Raw genomic sequence first — 21,322 nt, 5'->3', positions numbered from 1 at the left:
TGTATTGTTGTTAGAAACTTCATTTGAAATTCTATTTCACAGACAAATGCATAACGTTTAATTCCAGTCACCACCATGTTTCTGTAAGGTCCACCTGTCAAACTCCGCCATATAGGCAAACCTACTTCAATTGACTTTTAGTGACAACATACCACAAGTAAACACTTCAAGGAAGTACGTTGCTTTCTCACTGACCTTCAGGTTATCCCAGTTAATTTTAAACTTGTATAGTTAACTTTTATGTAGGGTAATTATTCATGATCATATAATTTGAAGATGGATGTGCATAATAACATTTTAAATAAAGGTTAAATCATTTAAAAATAAAAATTAGATCTGTTTTGAATGCGATGTCTTTTGAATGACTTAAGCAAAAATTGTGTTGGAGGAAGAAACACAGGATAGGATATGTTATTTTAAAATATCCTTTATTTAAACAGGGAAGTCACATTGATAATTACATCTCTTTTCTCAGATGAGCCCTAGACAGCATGAATGAAACACCTGTAGACTAGTTAGCAGCGACCCTCCCCATCTTGACTGTCTGGATATTTCTTCAACCTTATGTTAATTTAAAGACCTAAACACTTTGATAAGAGAGACACATGACAAGTGTAAAGGTATCAATTCATGGTATAAGTCACATCACTCTAATATGTCAGCTCTGTGTACTCGATCTCTCCCTCACTGGTCAGGGTGGCCATATTGATTTCATATACCTGCAGTGTTCAGTGATCACAAACTAATTTCATTTCCCTGCTGTACTAAGGGCAGGCACCGGCCCCCTGGTAACAGTACATAGTATTGAGTCCCCACTCCCAACCCAGACAGTGCTGCCCCAACTTCCAGGTATTCTGATACCCTGTGGATCCCAGACTTGTCCTGACTTGATCCCCCTCCGTCCTCGCTGCTGCTCACCCACAGAGGAAGACTACTGAGATGAAAGTTAGTTGCTGCACAGAGGAGTTTAGAGAGGGGGGAAGGTAGGTTCCTCTATGGTATACCTCTTTCACACACTATACATTTTGATATTATTCTAAATGTTGTCTTTGATGTTTATACACGTACATAGTTATGTTGATTAAAAGGTGAGGGTTGAGAAATTCTACATAGTTTTGAGCTCAGTCAAAAATGAAACGCAAACAGGAGTCCTGAAAGAACATGCACTTTTTAGGGACCAGAAATGGATATCATATTTGTAAGGGAAAGGAACAACAATTCTGAATACTTACTGGTATACTGAATAATATGATCTGTTTTCCCTGAGTGTCCTGATGAGATGGGTGCTTGTGCAGTTAATTCATGCTCAGGAATGTAGTCATAGTTTTCCTGGTTTGTACATTATGCTTTGTCATAGTTCTTGGACTGTCTCTAGGTTTCACGTAACAAATACAGAAATGATAGTAAAAACTCTGTCACCAGAGGTCTTTAGTTAAATATTAGCTACACATAGAAGAGCTGGATTAAGTATTGTCTGTAGAATTGGGTCATGGAGATTTCCACACAGATATCCTGGTTGTCATTGATATGTTTCCAGGTTACACAGTAAGTTAGTAAATGCAGTAGCTTTTCATTAGTTGTGTTTAAGGGAAAATATTCCTTTGCTTCCACAAGTGTCGTTAAGAGCAGTTCCCTGATGAACACGTACACTACCTGACCAAAAGCATGTGGACACCTGCTTGACGAACATCTCATTCTAAAATCATGGGCATTAATATGGAGGCTGCTATAACAGCCTCCACTTTTCTGGGAAGACTTTCCACTAGATGTTGGAACATTGCTGCGTGGACTTGCTTCTATTCAGCCACGAGCATTAGTGAGATTGGGAGTGGATGTTGGGCGATTAGGCCTGGCTCATAGTCAGGCCTAAAGTTAGGTTGAGGTCAGGGCTCTGTGCAGGCCAGTGCAGGCCAGTCAAGTTCTTCCACACCGATCTTGACAAACGATTTCTGTATGGACCTTGCTTTGTGCATGGTGGCATTGTCATGCTGAAACAGGAAAGGACCTTCTCCAAACTGTTGCTGCAAAGTTGGAAGCACAGAATCATCTAGAATGTCATTGTGTGCTGTAGTGTTACGATTTCCCTTCACTGGAACCAATGGTCCTAGCCTGAACCATGAAAAACAGCCCCAGACCATTATTCCTCCTCCACCAAACTTGACAGTTGGCACTATAAATTGGGGCAGGTAGCGTTCTCCTGGCATCCACCAAACCCAGATGAATTTGTCTGCCAGATGGTGAAGTGTGATATATCATTCCAGAGAACGTGTTTCCGCTGCACCGAACTCCAATGGCGGTGAGCTTTACACCACTCCAGCCGACTGCTCAGCCATGACAACCCTTTTCATAAAGCTTCCGATGAACAGTCATTGTGCTTATGTTGCTTCAAGAGGCAGTTTGGAACTCGGTAGTGAGTTTTGCAACCGAGGACAGACCATTTTTACAGGCTACGAGCTTCCCCTTCTGTGAACTTATGGCATACCACTTCGCAGCTCAGCCAGTTCTGCTGCTAGACATTTCCACTTCACAATAACAGGACTTACAGTTGAACGAGGCAGCTCTAGCAGGGCAGAAATTTGACCAACTGGCTTGTTAGAAAGGTGGCATCCTATGACGGTGCCATGTTGAAAGTCACTGAGCTCTTCAGTAAGGGCATTCTACTGTCAATGTTTTCCTATGGAGATTGCATGACAGTGTGCTAAATTTTATACAGCTGTCATCAGTGTGGTTGAAATATCAAAATCCACAAATGTTTAAAGCGGTGTTCACCTACTTTTTTAATAGAAATAGTGTATCTTTTTATGTATGGGGCAAAACAGTATTTAGTCAGCCACCAATTGTGCAAGTTCTCCCACTTAAAAAGATGAGGCCTGTAATTTTCATCATAGGTACACTTCAACCATGAAAGACAAAATTAGAAGAAGAAAATCCAGAAAATCACATTGTAGGATTTGTTTATGAATGTATTTGCAAATTATGGTGTAAAATAAGTATTTGGTCAATAATAAAATTTTCTCAACTTTGTTATATACCCTTTGTTGGCAATGACAGAGGTGAAGACTTACAGAAAATGTTCGACAAGGTTTTCACACACTGTTGCTGGTATTTTGGCCCATTCTTCCATGCAGATCTCCTCTAGAGCAGTGATGATTTGGGGCTGTTGCTGGGCAACACGGACATTCAACTCCCTCCAAAGATTTTCTATGGGGTTGAGATCTGGAGACTGGCTAGGCCACTCCAGGACCTTGAAATACTTCTTACGAAGCTACTCCTTCGTTGCCCGGGCGGTGTGTTTGGGATCATTGTCATGCTGAAAGACCCAGCCACGTTTCATCTTCAATGCCCTTGCTGATGGAAGGAGGTTTTCACTCAAAATCTCACAATACATAGTCCCATTCATTATTTCCTTTACACGGATCAGTCGTCCTGGTCCCTTTGCAGAAAAACAGCCCCAAAGCATGATGTTTCCACCCCCATGCTTCACAGTAGGTATGGTGTTCTTTGGATGCAACTCAGCATTCTTTGTCCTCCAAACATGACGAGTTGAGTTTTTACCAAAAAGCTCTATTTTGGTTTCATATGACATTCTGCCAATCTTCTTCTGGATCATCCAAATGCTCTCTAGCAAACTTCAGACAGGCCTGGACATGTACTGGCTTAAGCAGGGGGACATTTCTGGCACTGCAGGGTTTGAGTCCCTGGTGGCGTAGTGTGCTACTGATGGTAGGCTTTGTTACTTTGGTCCCAGCTCTCTGCAGGTCATTCACTAGGTCCCCCTGTGTGGTTCTGGGATTTTTGCTCACTGTTCTTGTGATCATTTTGACCCCACGGGGTGAGATCTTGCGTGGAGCCCCAGAACGAGGGAGATTATCAGGGGTCTTCCATTTCCTAATAATTGCTCCCACAGTTGATTTCTTCAAACCAAGCTGCTTCCCTATTGCAGATTCAGTCTTCCCTGCCTGGTGCAGTTCTACAATTTTGTTTCTGGTGTCCTTTGACAGCTCTTTGGTCTTGGCCATAGTGGAGTTTGGATTGTGACTGTTTGAGGTTGTGGACAGGTGTCTTTTATACTGATAAGAAGTTTAAACGGGTGCCATTAATACAGGTAACGAGTGGAGGACAGAGGAGCCTCTTAAAGAAGTTACAGATCTGTGAGAGCCAGAAATCTTGCTCATTTGTAGGTGACCAAATACTTATTTTCCACCATAATTTGCAAATACATTCATTAAAAATCATACAATGTGATTTTCTGGATTTCTTTTCCTAATTTTGTCTGTCATAGTTGAAGTGTACCTATGATGAAAATTACAGGCCTCTCTCATCTTTTTAAGTGGGAGAACTTTCACAATTGGTGGCTGACTAAATACATTTTTGCCCCACTATATATATGTTGGCAGCAGCCACTCTATGTTAGTGATGGCTGTTAAAGTCTGATGGCCTTGACATAGAAGCTGTTTTTCAGTCTCTTGGTCCCACCTTGAATTCACATGTACTGACTTTGCCTTCGGGATGGTAGTGGGGATAAACCGGCAGTGGCTCGGGTGGTTGTTGTCCTTGATGGTCTTATTGGCCTTCCTATAACATCGGGTGCTGTAGGTGTCTTTGAGGGCAGGTAGTTTTGTCCCGGTGATGCTTTGGCCAGACCGCACTATCCTCTGGAGAGCCTTGCGGTTGTGGGCGGAGCAGTTGCCATACCAGGCGGTGGTACAGCCCGACAGGATGCTCTCGATTGTGCATCTGTAAAAGTTTGAGTGTTTTAGGTGACAAGCGAAATTCCTTCCGTCTCCTGAGATTGAAGAGGCGCTGTTGTGCCTTCTTCACCACGCTGTCTGTGAGGGTGGACCATTTCAGTTTGTCAGTGATGTATACGCCGAGGAACTTAACTTTCCACCTTCTCCACTGCTGTCCCGTTAATATGGTTGGGGGGGTTCTCCCTCTGCTCTTTCCTGAAGACCACTAGCATCGCTGTTGTTTTCTTTCTTTTTTTTACATTGAGTGAGGTTATTTTCCTGACACCGCACTCACTTTGTCATTATGGGGTATTGAATTCATTTTTGAATAAATGTACTCTGTTTTGAATTCAGGCTGTAACACAACACAATTTGGAATAAGTCAAGGGTTATGAATATTTTCTGAAGGCACTCTATGTTATCCACCTTAGTATCAGGGAATGATGTCATAGTCCTGATTTGTGCTTTGTCATTTCCCCAGTTACCAATTTAGGATTTCCTGTTTGAATCCTCTTGAGTATTTATATTTATTATGGCATCAGCTTCTTTTCCTGGTGTCCATCCAAATTAAGGCAGTTTTATACAAGTAAAAACATTACATAAAATTTCACAACCGATACACATTGTGTCCCCTCAGGCCACTACTCTACAACCACATATCTACAACACAAGATCCATGTGTGTGTGTATAGTGCGTATGTTATCGTGTGTGTATGCCTGTGTGTGTGTCCTCACAGTCCCCGTTGTTCCTTAAGGTGCATTTTGATCCATTTTTTAAGTTTGATTTTACACCTTCCATAGTCTGTGCAGGACTGTGAAGAGACCTTTGGGGTGTCTAGTGGTGTATAACAGTGAGTATTTATAATAGAGAAATTCCTTCACTCAGAGTTTGTAATGATGTTGTTTATTTTGGCTAGCTAAATTGTGTGCCTTATGAGCTTAGTTCAACTGTCGTACCCATCAGAGCCCCAAATGTAAGCTTGTTTTAGTGCTATTGTTTGTAAACGTAAACAAACACCGTATAGTCTCAACATGGTTAAATCTAAAATGTTGATATAATGGATTTTTATTTTATTTCACCTTTATTTAACCAGGTAGGCTAGTTGAGAACAAGTTCTCATTTGCAACTGCGACCTGGCCAAGATAAAGCATAGCAGTGTGAGCAGACAACACAGAGTGGAGTAAACTATTAACAAGTCATTTGAGAGTGGTTATTTTTCTCCTGCCTCATACCTCAGCTTTTTACAATAACAGTGGCAGGGTACCCACTTTGTTATTGTTTGAACTGCAGATTGCCCGTTTTAAATTGCACTTGAAGAAAGGTTTTCTAGAAACATAACCACCACCAACTCTGTTCTGGCCAGTAATGCATATTGTTCACAGAAGATCTATTTGTACATGTGGAGATGCGTTACATCCATAAACAAAGTGGATCCCCAAATGTAAGGGCACAACAGCAATATTCTGATCTTAGGATCCCAAGAGCTGAGGGTCAGGTGAGGTCAGTGTGACCGGTCCTTTTCCAGACAGGATCAGTGTCCGCAGTGGGGTGTGATTATGGAAGAATGTGGCTGTTTCGGTCAGATCAGAGTGAAAGGTGTGGGTCAGAGTGGAAGTGAGCAGTACGGGGACACCCAGGTAGGAATTCAACAGGGGCGTCTCCGACAGTCTGCGGTCTTATCTCTTGACTGTCCTGTGGAATGGCCCGTTAACCCTGCCTACTGTAGTCTCTCACACATTACCAGTAGAGCAGGTTGGTTATTAAATTAACCCAGTCACCTAGTAACATCTTCAGGTCAGTTCCACATGGTGTCCAGGAAGAGAGAATTCACACTAACTCATCACAATGTGGTGATGTTATTGTACTAGAACAAAATAACCTGACACTTGTCATGACCATTTTCTACCACTTATCTGTAATCTAATGTTATGGGTTATTATATGGTCAAAGTTCCATAACATGGACTATTAGGATGCTCATTATCATAAACAAGCATAGCTATATCATGACTTTATTAGAACACTACATTTTCATTTTAAGTTAATGTTACTAGCCTGAGAAGGTTAGTGTAGTCCTTTTGATGTGAAATTTACATCAAATATGATTTCACAAATGCATTACACTTTCATAAATAGATCACTTCATTTGTGAATTTTAAGTCATTTCAGATCTTGTGCTCCTCACTTTCTCACAATGTATTTGTCATGTAGTTTTAGGCTGATGAGATATTTCAACCAACAGGTTTCTAAAGTTCTGGTGGAGCTGACATTGGAAAGGTGCTACATCGATAATGATTGAGGGTTTAAATAACAACCATTCAGAGTCCTGGTTAATGTTTAAACAGATGGAATGCCTGTCTAAAGCGCAGTTGCTCTGCTTAGTTATATTGTGTAGGCCGAATCAGACTACTCATTGATTTGGTTTGACTTTCATTCCCACTCTCGAAAGCCACATCTTGTAATGTAATGTACTATACAACATGAAAAACACAGAGGATGCACATATGTATGTTTACATTACAAAAGGTTGTGTGTAAAAAGGAGATTGTCATTGTTAGCTATTTCTCTGGACCACACCTCTCAGTAGAGAACACCTCATTACCTATCAGTCTAACTGGTTTGACTAATATGCTGCTACCTTACTGTATGCCTAGCAGTTCTACTATACCTTATTGTTTAGTTAATGCCATTAGCTCTCCAGATGTCCCCTCGTGCTTGTAGTGGTCACGTACCGTGCCTTCAGAAAGTATTCACACCCTTTTGAGTAAAATAAATAAATACATGTTTTACAGCATGAATTTAAAATGGATTACACTTAGATTTTTTTTGTCACTGGCCTATACACAATAAGTAGAATTTATGTTTTTAGAAATGTTTACTAATAAATAAGAAATTAAAAGCTGAAGTGTCCTGAGTCAATAGGTATTCAACCCCTTTGTTGACGCAAACCTAAAGTTTAGGAATATGACTTCCACCTTACCTGTCACCCTAGACACAGTTCAATTTGCTTTACTGCCCCAATAGGTCCACAGACGATGCAATCGCCATCACACTGCACACTGCCTTATCCCATCTGGACAAGATGAATACCTACGTAAGAATGCTGTTCATTGATTATAGCTCAGCATTCAACACCATAGTACCCTCCAAGCTCATCATTAAGCTTGAAGCCCTGGTTCTCAACCCCGCCCTGTGCAATTGGGTCCTGGACTTTGACGGGCCGTCCCCAGGTGGTGAAGGTAGGAAAAATCTCCACTTCGCTGATCCTCAACACTGGGTCCCACAAGGGTGTTTGCTCAGCCCCCTCCTGTACTCCCTGTTCACCCATGACTGCGTGACTATGCACTCCTCCAACTCAATCATCAAGTTTGCAGATGACACAACAGTAGTAGACTTGATTACCAATAACAATGAGACAGCCTACAGGGAGGAGGTGAGTGTTCCCGGATTGTGGTGTCAGGAAAATAACCTCCCACTCAACGTCAGCAAAACAAAGAAGATGATCGCGGACTTCAGGAAACCGCAGTGGGAGCAACCCCCAACCAAAGTTTTAAGTTCCTTGGCATACACATCACTGACAAACTGAAATGGTCCACCCACACAGACAGTGTGGTGAAGAAGTCGCAGCAGCCTTTTCAACCTCGGGAGGCTGAATAAATTTGGCTTGCCACCTAAAACCCTCACAAACTTTTACAGATCCACAATTGTGAGCATCCTGTCGGGCTGTATCACTGCCTGGTACGGCAACTGCAGCGCCCACAACCGCAGGGCTCTCCAGAGGGTGGTGCGGTCTGCACAACACATCACCAGGGGAAAACTACCTGGACACCTACAGCATCCGATGCCACAGGAAGGCCAAAAAGATCATCAAGGACAACAACCACCCGAGCCACTGCCTGTTCACCCCGCTACCATCCAGAAGGCGAAGTCAGTACAGGTGCCACAAAGCTGGGGCCGAGAGCCTGAAAAACAGCTTCTATTATTATATTATTTCTATCTCAAAGCCGTCAGACTGTTAAACAGCCATCACTAGCACAGAGCAGCTGCTGCCTACGTACGGACTTTAAATCATTGGCCACTTTAATAAATGGAACACTAGTCACTTTAATAATGCCACTTTACTAATGTTTTCATATCTTGCATTACTCATCTCATATGTATATACTGTATTCTATACTATCTATTGCATCTTAGCCTATGGTGCTCTGTCATTGCGCATCCATATATTTATATATTCTTATTCCATTCCTTTACTTAGATTTGTGTGTATTGGGCATTTGTTGTGGAATTGTTAGATATTACTTTTTAGATATTGCTGCACTGTCGGAACTAGAAGTACAAGCATTTCGCTACACTCGCAATAACATCTGCTAACCGTGTGTATGTGACCAATAACGATTTGAATTCAAATTCGCTGAACAAGTCTCAAATTGCATGGATTCACTCTGTGCAATCGTGTTTAACATGATTTTTGAATGACTACTTCATTTCTGTACCTCACACATACAGATAATTGTAAGGTCGAGCAGTGAATTTGAAATTCAACCACAAAGACCAGGGAGGCTTTTTTTTTTTGCCCCGCAAAGAAGGCCACCTATTGGTAGATGGGGAGAAAAAAACGGGGGGGGAGAAAAAAACATACATTGAATATCCCTTTGACCATGGTGAAGTTATTCATTACACTTTGAATGGTGTATAAACACCCATTCCCTACAAATATACAGGCGTCCTTCCTAACTCAGTTGCCGGAGAGGGAGGAAACGGCTCAGGGATTTCACCATAAGGCCAATGGTGACTTTAAAACAATTACAGAGTTTAATTGCTGTGATAGGAAACAACTGGGGATGGATCAACATTGTAGTTACTCCACAATACTAACCTAAATGACTGAAAAGAATGAAGCCCGTACAGAATAAAATTATTCCTAAACATGCATCCTGTTCGCAACAAGGCACTAAAGTAATACTGCAAAAAATGTTGCAAAGCAATTCACTTTTTGTACTGAATACAAAGTGCTATGTTTGCGGCATATCCAATACAACACATTACTGAGTACCACTCGCCAGATTTTCAAACATAGTGGTGACTGTGTCGTGTTATGGGTGAGTGGCCGAGTTAGATTTTCAAGCAGATTTAAGTTAAAACTATGGCAAGACATAAATGGTTGTCTAGCAATGTTCAGCAATTTTGAAAGAATCACAGCTATAACTGCTGCCAAAGGGGATTCTAATATGTATTGACTCAGGGGTTTGAATACTTATGTAAATTCAATATTTGTTTTTTGTTTTCATAAATTTGAAAACATTTTGAATTATGGGGTCTTGTGTGTAGATGGGTCAGACAAATGTATGTAGTCAATGTTGAAATCAAGCTGTAACACAACAATGTGGAATAAGTTCGGGGTGTGAATACTTTCCGAAGCCTCTATTTGACTTTTTGTGGTGTAATACTGTGATAAGCTTTTGCAATGTTTTTGATTTGTTTTATTCTGTTCTGTATGTATGTGGCCACTGCATTCAACACCATTTCCTGTGTAATCATAGGACACTACTGAGGCCTGTAGTTGGAAAGACAACCAGCACAGTTTACAAATGGATCTAACTGGAGGGAGTAGTATTTTTGTTTGGGGGCAGAGAGATGGAGACGGGATATGACGAAAAGCATGTAATGGTTTTATTAGGCTGTGATCAGGGTGACTGATGGAGAGAGCGACCCCCGAGCGCTCACCGACCCCCGTCTCTAATGATTCCCTTAATTCCAGACCATGATTGCTGTTAGAAATTCCCATTTAGGAGGCATGTGTGAGAGCCGAGCATCGTAAGAATGGCCTTTAATTGCGATGAGTTATCATCTAGACCAGTGTAATTGAGCCCCCATCTTAAGGGGCGGCACTTCTGACAAATTGATTTAATACCGAAGCGATTTTCCTGTCCCTAATGGTGGATCGGGTCCTTCTCCACACTGGGCCACAGGCGCAGATGCAATTGTGTGCGGTGATTACTATCTGCTCTGTAATCGCTCTCTGTCTTCTGCGTGTGCAAGAGGACTCGGACACACCCTGGACCCAGGGCAGGGCACATAGATCTTAGCCTATGCCCCAGGTAGCCCTGAACTTACCCATCGTACTGTAGGGAGAGGGCTGTGTTATGGAGAGTCACTATATGCACATAAGTCAATATGACATCAATTCAAATTTTAATGTTCACATACACATATATTTAACATATGTTAATGCTTGTGTTCCTAACTCCAACAGTGCAGTAACATATAACAATTCACAACAATACTAAGACATCTAAAAGTAAAGGAATGGATTTTTTAAATATTTTTTTTATATTAGTACGAGCAATGTCAGTGTGGCATTGAATAAAATACAGTAGAATAGAATAAAGTGTCAACACAGTGCCTTCGGAAAGTAGTCAGACCCCTAGACTTTTTATGCATTTGGTTAGGATACAGCCTCATTCTAAAATGTATTAAATTGTTTTTTTTTCCCACACCAATCAATACCCAACACATTTACATAAGTATTCAGACCCTTAACGCAGTTTTTTTCTTGATTCACCTTTGGCAGTGATTACAACCTTGTGTTGCTGCACAGCTATTTTCAGGTCTCTCCAGAGATGTTTGATCGGGTTCTGGGCCACTCAAGAACATTCAGAGACTTACATTTAAGTCATTTAGCAGACGCTCTTATCCAGAGTGACTTGTCCCAAAGTCACTCCTGTGTTGTCTTGGCTGTGTGCTTAGGGTCATTGTCCTGTTGGAAGGTGAACCTTCACCCCAGTCTGAGGTCCTGAGCGCTCTGGAGCAGGTTTTTTATTAAGTATCTCATTTGTATCTCATTTGCTCATTTCATATTTGCCTCGATCCTGACTAGTCTCTCAGTCCCTGCTACTGAAAAACATCCCCACAACATGATGCTGACACCACCTTGCTTCACCGTAGGGATGGTGCCAGGTTTCCTCCAGATGTGATGCTTGGCATTTAGAATCTTGTTTTTCATGGTCTGAGATTCTTTTAGGTGCCGTTTGGCGAAAACACCAAGCGGGCTGGCATGTGCCTTTTACTGAGTTGCTTCATTCTGACCACTCTACCATAAAGGCCTGATTTGGTGGAGTGCAGCAGAGATGGTTGTCCTTCTGGAAGGTTCTCCCATCTCCACAGTGGAACTCTGGAGCTCTGTCAGTGACCGTCGGGTACTTGGTCACCTCCCTGTCCAAAGCCCTTCTCCCCCAATTGCTCAGTTTGGCCGGGTGGCCAGCTCTAGGCAGACTCTTGGTGGTGTCTAACTTCTTCTGTTTAAGAATGATGGAGGCCACTGTGATCTTAGGGACCTTCAATGCTGCAGAAATGTTTTTGTACCCTTTCCCAGATCTGTGCCCCGACACAATCCTGTCTACCTCATCTACCTTCCTTCAACCTCATGGCTTGGTTTTTGCTCTGACATGCACTGTCAACTGTGGGGCATTATATAGACAGGTGTGTGTCTTTCCAAATGTTGTCCAATCAATAGAATTTACCACAGGTGGACTCTAATCAAGTGGTAGAAACATCTCAAGGATGATCAATGAAAACAGGATGTACATGAACTCTATTTTGAGTCTCATAGCAAAGGGTCTGAATACTTATGTAAATAAGGTATTTCTGTTTTTTATTTTAATAGATTTGCAAAATGTTCTTGCTTTGTCATTTTGAGGGATTGTGTGTAGACTGCTGAGGATTTTAAAAATCCATTTCAGAATAAGGCAGTAAGAGCGTCTGCTAAATGACTTAAATGGAAAAGTTGAGGGGTCTGAATACTTTTAGAAGGCACTGTACATATGAAATGAGTAAAGCAGTATGTAAATATTATTACAGTTACCAGTGTTTACATGTCTGTGTATATAGGGCAGCAGCCTCTAAAGTACAGGGCTGAGTAACCGGGTGGTAGCCAGCTAGTGATGTCTGATGACCTTTAAGATAGACACTGTTTTTCAGTCTCTCGGTCCCAGCTTTGATGCACCTGCGCTGACCTCTCCTTCTGGATGATAGCGGGGTGAACAGGTAGTGGCTTGGGTGGTTGTTGTCCTGGATGATCTTTTTGGCCTTCCTGTGACATCAGGTGCTGTAGGTGTCCTACAGGGCAGGTAGTTTTCCCCCGGTGATGCGTTGTGCAGACCACACCACCCTCTGGAGAGCCCTGCGGTTGTGGGCGGTATAGTTGCCGTACCAGGCAGTGATACAGCCCAACAGGATGCTCTCAATTGTGCATCTGTAAAACTTTGTGGGTCATGGGGGCAGTTTCGCCTTACCACACTGTCTGTGTGGGTGGACCATTTCAGATTGTCAGTGATGTGTACACCGAGAAACTTAAAGCTTTTCACCTTCTCCGCTGCTGTCCCATCTGTGGATAGGGATGTGCTCCCTCTGCTGTTTCCTGAAGTCCACAATCAGCTGCTTCGTTTTGTTGACGTTTTAGTGACATGGTGAGGCAGTGGCTATGGAGTATTGCTGTTGATGTCACCAAGTACTTGCTCACCGTTGGCTGTTCCTTAATGAAGGTGAAGCATGTACAGAGCGCCATGGAAGTCTTCTCTGCCGTGCAACGTGTGTGCTCTCAGGTCACTAAACTGGTTGGGCCTGTTTTTACGTCAGGATTCGTTCTGAGCCTGTTTAAACTTGTCAGTGATTCTCCCTAAACAAAAACATGAAAAGTAATGTAAAACAGACACGTTATTGTTATGGTTTTGAATCTGTGTTAGCAGTCTTTGCAATTCACCGTAAGTCTAATACAGGGTGATGCTCAAGATGGCGGTCAGTTTCACAAACAATGCAATTGTCTGTCTTTCCCCTGCTGACCTACACACACCACACATCTGACTACTACACCGATAGACACACTGAACTTTCCATGGCAGCTCTGTCTCTCTGCGCTCATGTCTTTTTAGATGCTTTAGCCTCCAATGTGAAATGAGAAGTATGGCATAGTTTATACTAGTGATACATAACCCTTCCTGGTGAGAACGGTGATTTGGATCAGTTCACCTTCGGGATATAATGCAACTGTGGTTGTTTCTTGATTTTAGTTGCCGAGCCACAGAATTTTAGCTTTCATTTAGTTTTTTGTTACTGTTCTAATGTTGACGATGGGAACTTTCTGATGCCAGGAACAGTAGAATTGGCACTTTGTTTCTAGTGCCTTCGTTGATGTCACAGGCTTTTCCTTGCTAGCTTTTTACAAGTCCACTGTCATTACTTTCAACTCGTATGGTAAGACTGGAGTCTGGAGGTGGCTATAGCTACTGTCTTGCACTTAGTTTCAGGATGATTTTAGGAAGAGACTGAACACTATGATCTCCTAACAATCTCCATGTCCTCCAAGTTAGGTGACTCACACCCTACACTCGATATGTTATTGTACTCCTACGTCTTGAGTATTAGTAATCTCATCATATAACTGTAGGTAAGTAATGAACTTATCTCCCTCTTATGTCGGTTTGCCTCTGTCTACCTAGGGGCAGAACGGGCGGCATGAGCAGGTCACCTTCCTGGATAACAAAGACAAGATGGCATCGAAGAAGAAGACTGGAGTGATAGTGGGAGTCCTCATTGCTCTGCTTGTCTTGGCCGCTGTGACAGGAATCCTCATCTGGCTCTTTGTTAGTGAGTACAACTTTGCTATGTAGTCTGAGACTAATGCATGTAATAATCCTAGACTAGGTACTATCACTCAGTCTAAGTGAAAATGCAAAGGATGCTCAATAACTCAATAACTCCAACTGTACTAATGTTGCTAATTTCCCACCCTCTCAGTTTGGCCTGGAGTATTCTGGGAGGTTTGTTTCTTCTAATGTCTGAATATAAAATTGATACCTGAAATGTAAATAATGGCAAACAGCTTTTTATTATCTACCCGGAAAGACTTTAGTTACAAATATCCAAATTAAGTGTGAAGTTTGGAAGTTTTTAATTTGACATTGATAACCTGTTTGACAGGCCTTAATTTGGTTGGTGTTAATAATTCAGGGGAGTAAAGTGGCGCGGTGCAGAGTAGACGAAACATCCTGACAGTCACACACACGCTCACTCTACAGCCTGATCAAAGAGGCTTTTACAGAGAGATAATCAAAAGATAAACAAACTCCTAATTCTCCTAAATCCCTGTTCTCTTTTTATTAACCATCTCTGGATGTTTATGAGGAGGCATTGGTGTTGCATGTAGAATTGTATTAAATGACCTGCTCTTTCTCCCACTCTCTTTCCCTCAGTCAAAGGCAGGGAGTCTGCGGCCACCATAAGTATGAAGCGTGTCCCAGCTCAGCGGGTGTATAGCGGGCACATGAAGCTGGACAATGTGCCCTACAACCAGAATCTGGAGGACCCCACCAGCACAGAGTTCCAAAAGCTGGCAGATGACCTGGAAGAGATAGTGAGTTTGACCCAGGTTTAGGCTCCGATACCACGTCCTGGTGATGTTCTGTTAAAAAAAAACGATTGAGATTATTGTTTTTCTATGGTGACAGACAAAAGTGATGAGATGACAGACATCAGTCATTTCCCATCATTTTCCTGCCTGCCTCAAAGGTTGAAATTAGTTGAACTTTTGATAGATAGGTTGATGACTGGCCCAATATCCTTCTACCAAGTTAACCTCCACCCACAATACCCTTTAGGCCAGGTACGGTATTAAGTCAGGTGTCAGATTTCAGAACTGACTGAGATTCAGTTTCTCTCTCTTGTTTGTTGTAGCTATCTGCCACAGCATGTTTTTCTCCTGGTGGAAGGAGATTGCTAAAGGCATATTTGTGTGGGTGGACTGGAAGAGAGAACATCATTTAGTTACTCTGTTATTTCCTCGAACAACATTTCCTTTCATTGGAGTTATGGAGATGTGTGTATCGCCACTTGGGAACATGACAATGATAAACTGCTATTGCTAAACCCCCAGTCAGTGTGGCATTGCTTTAGAATGTATGGCTGCATGAGTGACAATATAAGGTAGGTGGTCTGAATGGAATTCTAGATGGCTGTTCAATGAGCATTAATGTGACAGAACACACCCCCACCATTATTCGCTCTGCTCGGTACATTCAGTTCTTCCTCTGGCCATGTATTGCAGATGCAGTAGAGCAAAGTGTCATTATATGTTGGTGATTGGGTCTACAGTATATACAACTGAACTAACAAAGCCAATCAGAAACACACTATTGGCTCCACTGGCAAGACTAAAGAATACACTGAGTTCTTTTTTAAATATTTTTTTTGAGGGAACAATGCACCTCTCTGTATGTTGGAGGTGCTGTGTGGTCGACTTGGTAGTCTGCTGTTACCTGCTGTAGAATATGTTATTTGTGCTTAGAAACAGCTTTGAATAAGGAAATCCACACTTAGGAGACACTGTGTCTCTCGTCTGAGCTCTGCAAACTGCAACGTGATCACATTCTACGCTTCTGGGTTCAACTTCAGTGGATCACTCATTTTGCTCACCTCCGGAATTGTTAATGGACTTTCTCCATTGTGGTCCATTGAAAAGTCTCCAGCCCATTTCTCGGTTCTCAATGTGGTCTTATCAGAGTCGATACAAGATGAAGATCGTTCACTATTCTCTTCAGTCTGTTTCAGGGCGCTGAGGTGAGTTCAGCTACACTGCCTTTATAATGTACCTTTTGGATTTAACATTTACCAGCCTGATAATTGCATGTCCGCTACATGCATTCTTATTCACAGTCTGAACTGAAGTTTAAAACACACACACACACACTATGAGTAGACAGCATGATTAGTAACAACACATGCTAGGATTAGATATCCAGTTTCTTTCTACATTTCTTTCACATATCTGTAGCTGAAAGCACTCATCCTCCATGGGATCTCCAATGAAAACCCTGTTATTCATGGCATACAGGCAGTTGGAATGCAAACAGACACACTTGTTCTCAGTGGCCTTATTGCAGACTCGCAGACAAGCTTTTCTTGGTATCTAACTGGCCAATACTTGGAGCACTCCCAACATCATGGTAACCTTGATCAATTAAACCTTATATGGAGGATTCGGCTGAACTCTGAGGTCATGGCTCCATATCTTCGCCATGGTAACAGCAAATGGGTTGTCAGGTAACCTAGTGAATGCTAATTTTTATGTTGGCTTTTTTCACCAGCTTAAGAGCAACTACAAACAAGTTGAGTTCCTCTCCAAGTACTACACCACATCTGTGGTGACCGCCTTCAGGTAGGAGAGCATTCTGGGATGTGGAGTTTCTGCATGTTGGTAATGTACAGTTGGCCATAAAGCTAGTCATGAGATCACTTTGTTTATTACATAATATGAATCTTTGAAAAAGCTTATTGGATAAGTGTGATTTGGACAATGGAACGTCCATTGCAGCAACTCAAAACACCAGCTGTTCCTGAGGAGAGGTTTGGTCAAACCTGCACAATAGAAATGTTGAAATGCATGACTGTGAGTGATCAATGAATGCCTCAGTCAGCATAGTTTGGTCTTCTACTCCTTCCTTCAAGTCCTCCTCTCTCTCCAGTGAGGGGGTGCTGGCCTACTACTGGACCCAGTTTGACATCCCGGCAGCGGACCTGGAGATACTGCCAGAGTTCTCTGAGGAGCGGGTCCTGGAGGTGCTGTGGAACGGCATCAGGGAGCAGGGCAAACGCTCCGGCCAGAGCCTCCACATCAGCCAAGTCACTGCCTCACGTGAGTTAGTAGGTAGTACAACCCAGTCAAGACCAAACCAGGTGGTGTAGTCCCTGGGGCAGAGGGTTTATCTAGGGGTTTAGGGTTTAAACTAAGCAAGCAGTGACCCACCCACCTGGAGAGTTACTGAGTCCTGCAAGCTTCCACTTCAACCCAAATCCAAAACCTTCATTCTATTAATTGGCTGCTCACCAGGACCTTGATCAGCTGAATGAGGGGCAACAGAGTTGGATCAAAAACCTGTGCACCCAGTAGCTCTCCAGATGCAGGGTTGGCCTCCCCTACATTAAAGGGTTATGTTTAATGAAGATAAATGTATTGTCTGAAGAAAGCCCCCTCTGTCATCTTCCATAAGCATTCATATCTGATATGATTTCTGCATTAATGGCTGTTCTATGCCAGCTAGATGTCTCTGACATGCTCTAATAAGATAACGTGGAGGTATAAGGGACGCCACTCTGTTTGTATTGTATCAGTGATTGGACACTTTATGTAGTTTGGGTTCTCTAATGACGTTATATTAGTTGGCCCCTGGGCTGCCCTTTAGCTGCCTGGCTCTAGCCATTATCATTATTCTAGCTTCTGTCTACTTCACATTGCATTGCAAAAAGGTCACCCTATATGACTTAGTGGTTTTGCTCTCTTTTAAAATGATTTCTGTTTATATGGTTTGATGTGGCTGTCAGATGGTTAGACAGAGATGTATCCCTGGGCTCCGTGGGGCAATGGGGGGGGGGGTTAAAAAAACTCCATCGGCAGCTCTCTCAACAGCAGTGTGTACGGCGAATTGGAACAGTAAAAGTGCAACCCAAATATTATACACCCGTGCATCACTCTATCAGCCTCTCAGTAAGGTAACACTCTTATAACCCTCCCCCTTATCTCTCATTTTCCCTTTCTCTCTCCTCCTTCTCCCTCCAACTCTTCTGCCCCACCCCCCTTCTCTCCAGGCACAGACCCCAGGATGGCCAGGAACCCCAGAGCCGGTGAGTAAACCCACTGTCTACCGTTTCAATCACACGCCGCTGTAATTTTCCAGCCCGCTAGATGTTCACCCCGCTGCTGCCAGTCTGTGACGAATGCCTGCTCCGCTTGATACATAATGCTGCTGCTGCTCCATTCATGAAGAGATTGAGAGCCCTGGCTATATAGTACATGAGTGGACTACTGAATAAAAATGGATGTTGGCCTATTTCACGCGTCTTTTTTTTACCCTCTGTGTTGATGCGTAATCCTCAAAAGATTTTGCGCATGTTACATTTAATTTCAGATGAGAGTTGATATTGCATCAACAGATGACACTGGATGATGAACAGTGTAGTAGATGTGGTATAAAATGTGTACATTTCTCCTCACCATGATATGACATTTTGATTGATGCCATACACACAGCTCTTTTTTCCATTAAGTTATCTGCCTTGGCGTTTGCATCTTTTGGGACTAGAGAGTCTAAAGTTCTTCCTTTAGCATGTGAGCTGACCAGGGAAAACCCACAGCCTTTGTTGGGCTACTGTACCTTTATGTCTGTACATCTACTAATGTAATCTGTTATGCTGTTCATTTCCTGCCCGTCAGATTACGAGTGTTTCTTCCGGTTGGAGGCTGACCCTTTAGCTCAGAGCTTCCAGTCTCCAGGCTTTCCTGATCAGTACCCGGCCCAGTCCCGTTGCCAGTGGCAGATCAGAGCCCCGGAACAGAACGCCATCTCAGTCCGCTTCTCCCACTTTCACATAGAGGACGACTGCTCCGATGACTTTGTGTCCATCTACGACTCCCTCAGCCCAGATGAGTCCCAGGCCATCACTCAGTGAGTGCTCTCACAACCACTACTGTGATGATGATGATGATGATGATGATGAGAGATAAATAATATGAATAATGCATTGATTGTTTTATTGGTGCATTTCATGGAGCCAAAGACTCTAGTACAGGGATGGTGATGAGAGAGGCTGAATCAGGCCAATGTTTGTCATAATGCCACTATTCTCCACAGCCCAAGGAAATCTGTGACAAACTCCGTCTTAATATCAGCAGTGATACACAGACAAGTGAATTCAATTGTAAGATTGCAAATTTGTGTGAGACATATTGGCTTTGTTCAATCGAAGGTGGTTACCTGGTGTCTAGGCTAAGTGTAATTGATAGGTTGTTGTGCTGCGAGAATGCGGGTTTGTTTCCAATCGATAAGGTTATGTTAACAGTGGGGGAAAAGGAAGCAGGAAGTCAACTTCAAACTTGCTTTCTTTTAGCACAATAAATAATATATTCTTCATCCTACCAAGATACATAGACAGGTTAAAGAATGATTTTTAAGGCAAAGTGAAATATGGATTGTGTGTGTTATTCAGTGGGTGAATGGACAGGACAAAAGATTTAAGTGCCTTTGAACGGGTATGGTAGTTGGTGCAAGGCGCACTGGATTCGACTGTGTCAAGAACTGCAACGCTGCTGGGTTTTTCACGTTCAACAGTTTCTTGTCTGTATCAAGAATGGCCCACCACCCAAAGAACATCCAGTCAACTTGACGCGACTGTGGGAAGCATTGGAGTCAATGCTTTGGAGTCATTGGAGTCAACATGGGCCAACATCTGTGGGCAAAAGTGGGCGGTAAAACTCAATATTAGGATGGTGTTCATAATGTTTTGTACACTCAGTGTATCCCACTTGTTTACAACCTTTTTATTCATTTATGGTCCAACCAAGACATGCATATGCTTACTTAAAGAGGAAAGAAAGTACAAGTGTGTCATGTAGTTTTCCAGGATTCCCAAGAGGGACAGGAACATCACTTTGTATTTGGCTATAAGGTCGTTTTGAAGTGTAGCGAATGCTGTGGACTTCATTCCCAATACATCATTGGTGATTTTAGCCACTTGTTGGGATCCTGGTGCATTTAGCCCAGCACGTCGTCTTTCATTGTTAACATTGGGGACCTTCAGTGAGATTGAGTTGGCTCAGAAGGACCTCTCTTTTCCAATCTACCAGGGGTGCCACCCAGCAGCCATGCTGCTGTGTGTAATTGTGGTTGGTTGTCTGTTGTGGACTCTGTGGGCGTCCGTCTCTCTCGCTCTCGCTCTCTCTCTCCCCCACTGTGGCAACCTGAGTGCAAATCAGTGGGGGCTACACTGTAGGCAATTTCAAGTTCCAAACCCTTCGCCAAACAAATGCGGGTAGCCAGGCGCTGCATAAGATTTTTATATTGCTGCTCAGCCGATCAGCTTTATCCAAGGTGACACCAGGTTTATGAGAGCCTTAATACAATAGTTTCTAATGGCATTACGTTGCTGCAGGTAGATGTAGTGCTGCTCTAGCAGCGTTTCGCTAAAATACCTGTTTGACTTTGAAATGCCATGTGTGTCTGAGTGGGCAGGGCTATTTTTCTTCCCTTAATAGTTGACTTAATGCTTTTTGATGTGTGGGTGCTCAACAGTTATTTAGTTCAATTTTCAATTTTTAATTTCAAATGTATTTAATGGGCTTCTTTGGGCTTCTGATTAATGTGTTTTATTAAAAGTGTACTATGTCACTTTAGCAACACAGTGTAGATGGTATACTGATGGTTTATGCCTTTCAAGTCTCGCACCTTGACCAGTGTTGCCCAGCCCTGACATTGATTGATGTCTCAATTTCCTGTATGAATCGCCTCCTATAGCAAGTGTGGTCAGAGGCCTCCCAGCAATCCCCTGGAGGTGGTGTCGTCCAGTAACATCATGCTCATCAACCTCATCACCGACAGCGCTGTCCAGAGGCCCGGCTTCAGTGCAGAGTACTCAATCATCCCCCTAACAACATGTAAGATAACATCACACAGTCATCCCCTTACCAAGATGTACAACGACAATACCAGTCAAACAGTCCACATTTCACTAAGTTAAGATGATGAACACTCTAATGACCCCATTTT

General features: G+C 42.7%; 1 protein-coding gene across 2 annotated transcripts in view; it reads left to right on the top strand.

The window, feature by feature from the left end:
* The window catches only part of LOC123998002 (suppressor of tumorigenicity 14 protein homolog), a 33,159-nt gene that overhangs the window by 901 nt on the left and 10,936 nt on the right, over window positions 1–21,322 (top strand). For both annotated transcript variants that reach the window (XM_046302803.1, XM_046302802.1), the window contains exons 2-8: window positions 14,228–14,375; window positions 14,981–15,141; window positions 16,871–16,941; window positions 17,249–17,418; window positions 18,369–18,404; window positions 18,994–19,225; window positions 21,071–21,210. In XM_046302803.1, the coding sequence (XP_046158759.1) occupies window positions 14,279–14,375; window positions 14,981–15,141; window positions 16,871–16,941; window positions 17,249–17,418; window positions 18,369–18,404; window positions 18,994–19,225; window positions 21,071–21,210 (907 nt within the window). In that variant the 5' untranslated portion in view covers window positions 14,228–14,278. The remainder of the gene's footprint in view (window positions 1–14,227; window positions 14,376–14,980; window positions 15,142–16,870; window positions 16,942–17,248; window positions 17,419–18,368; window positions 18,405–18,993; window positions 19,226–21,070; window positions 21,211–21,322) is intronic.

Source organism: Oncorhynchus gorbuscha, linkage group LG15, assembly GCF_021184085.1.
Source record: "Oncorhynchus gorbuscha isolate QuinsamMale2020 ecotype Even-year linkage group LG15, OgorEven_v1.0, whole genome shotgun sequence".
Lineage (NCBI taxonomy): Eukaryota > Metazoa > Chordata > Actinopteri > Salmoniformes > Salmonidae > Oncorhynchus > Oncorhynchus gorbuscha.
Note: the sequence above shows the minus strand (reverse complement) of the source record. Positions and strands in the feature narration are given on the sequence as shown.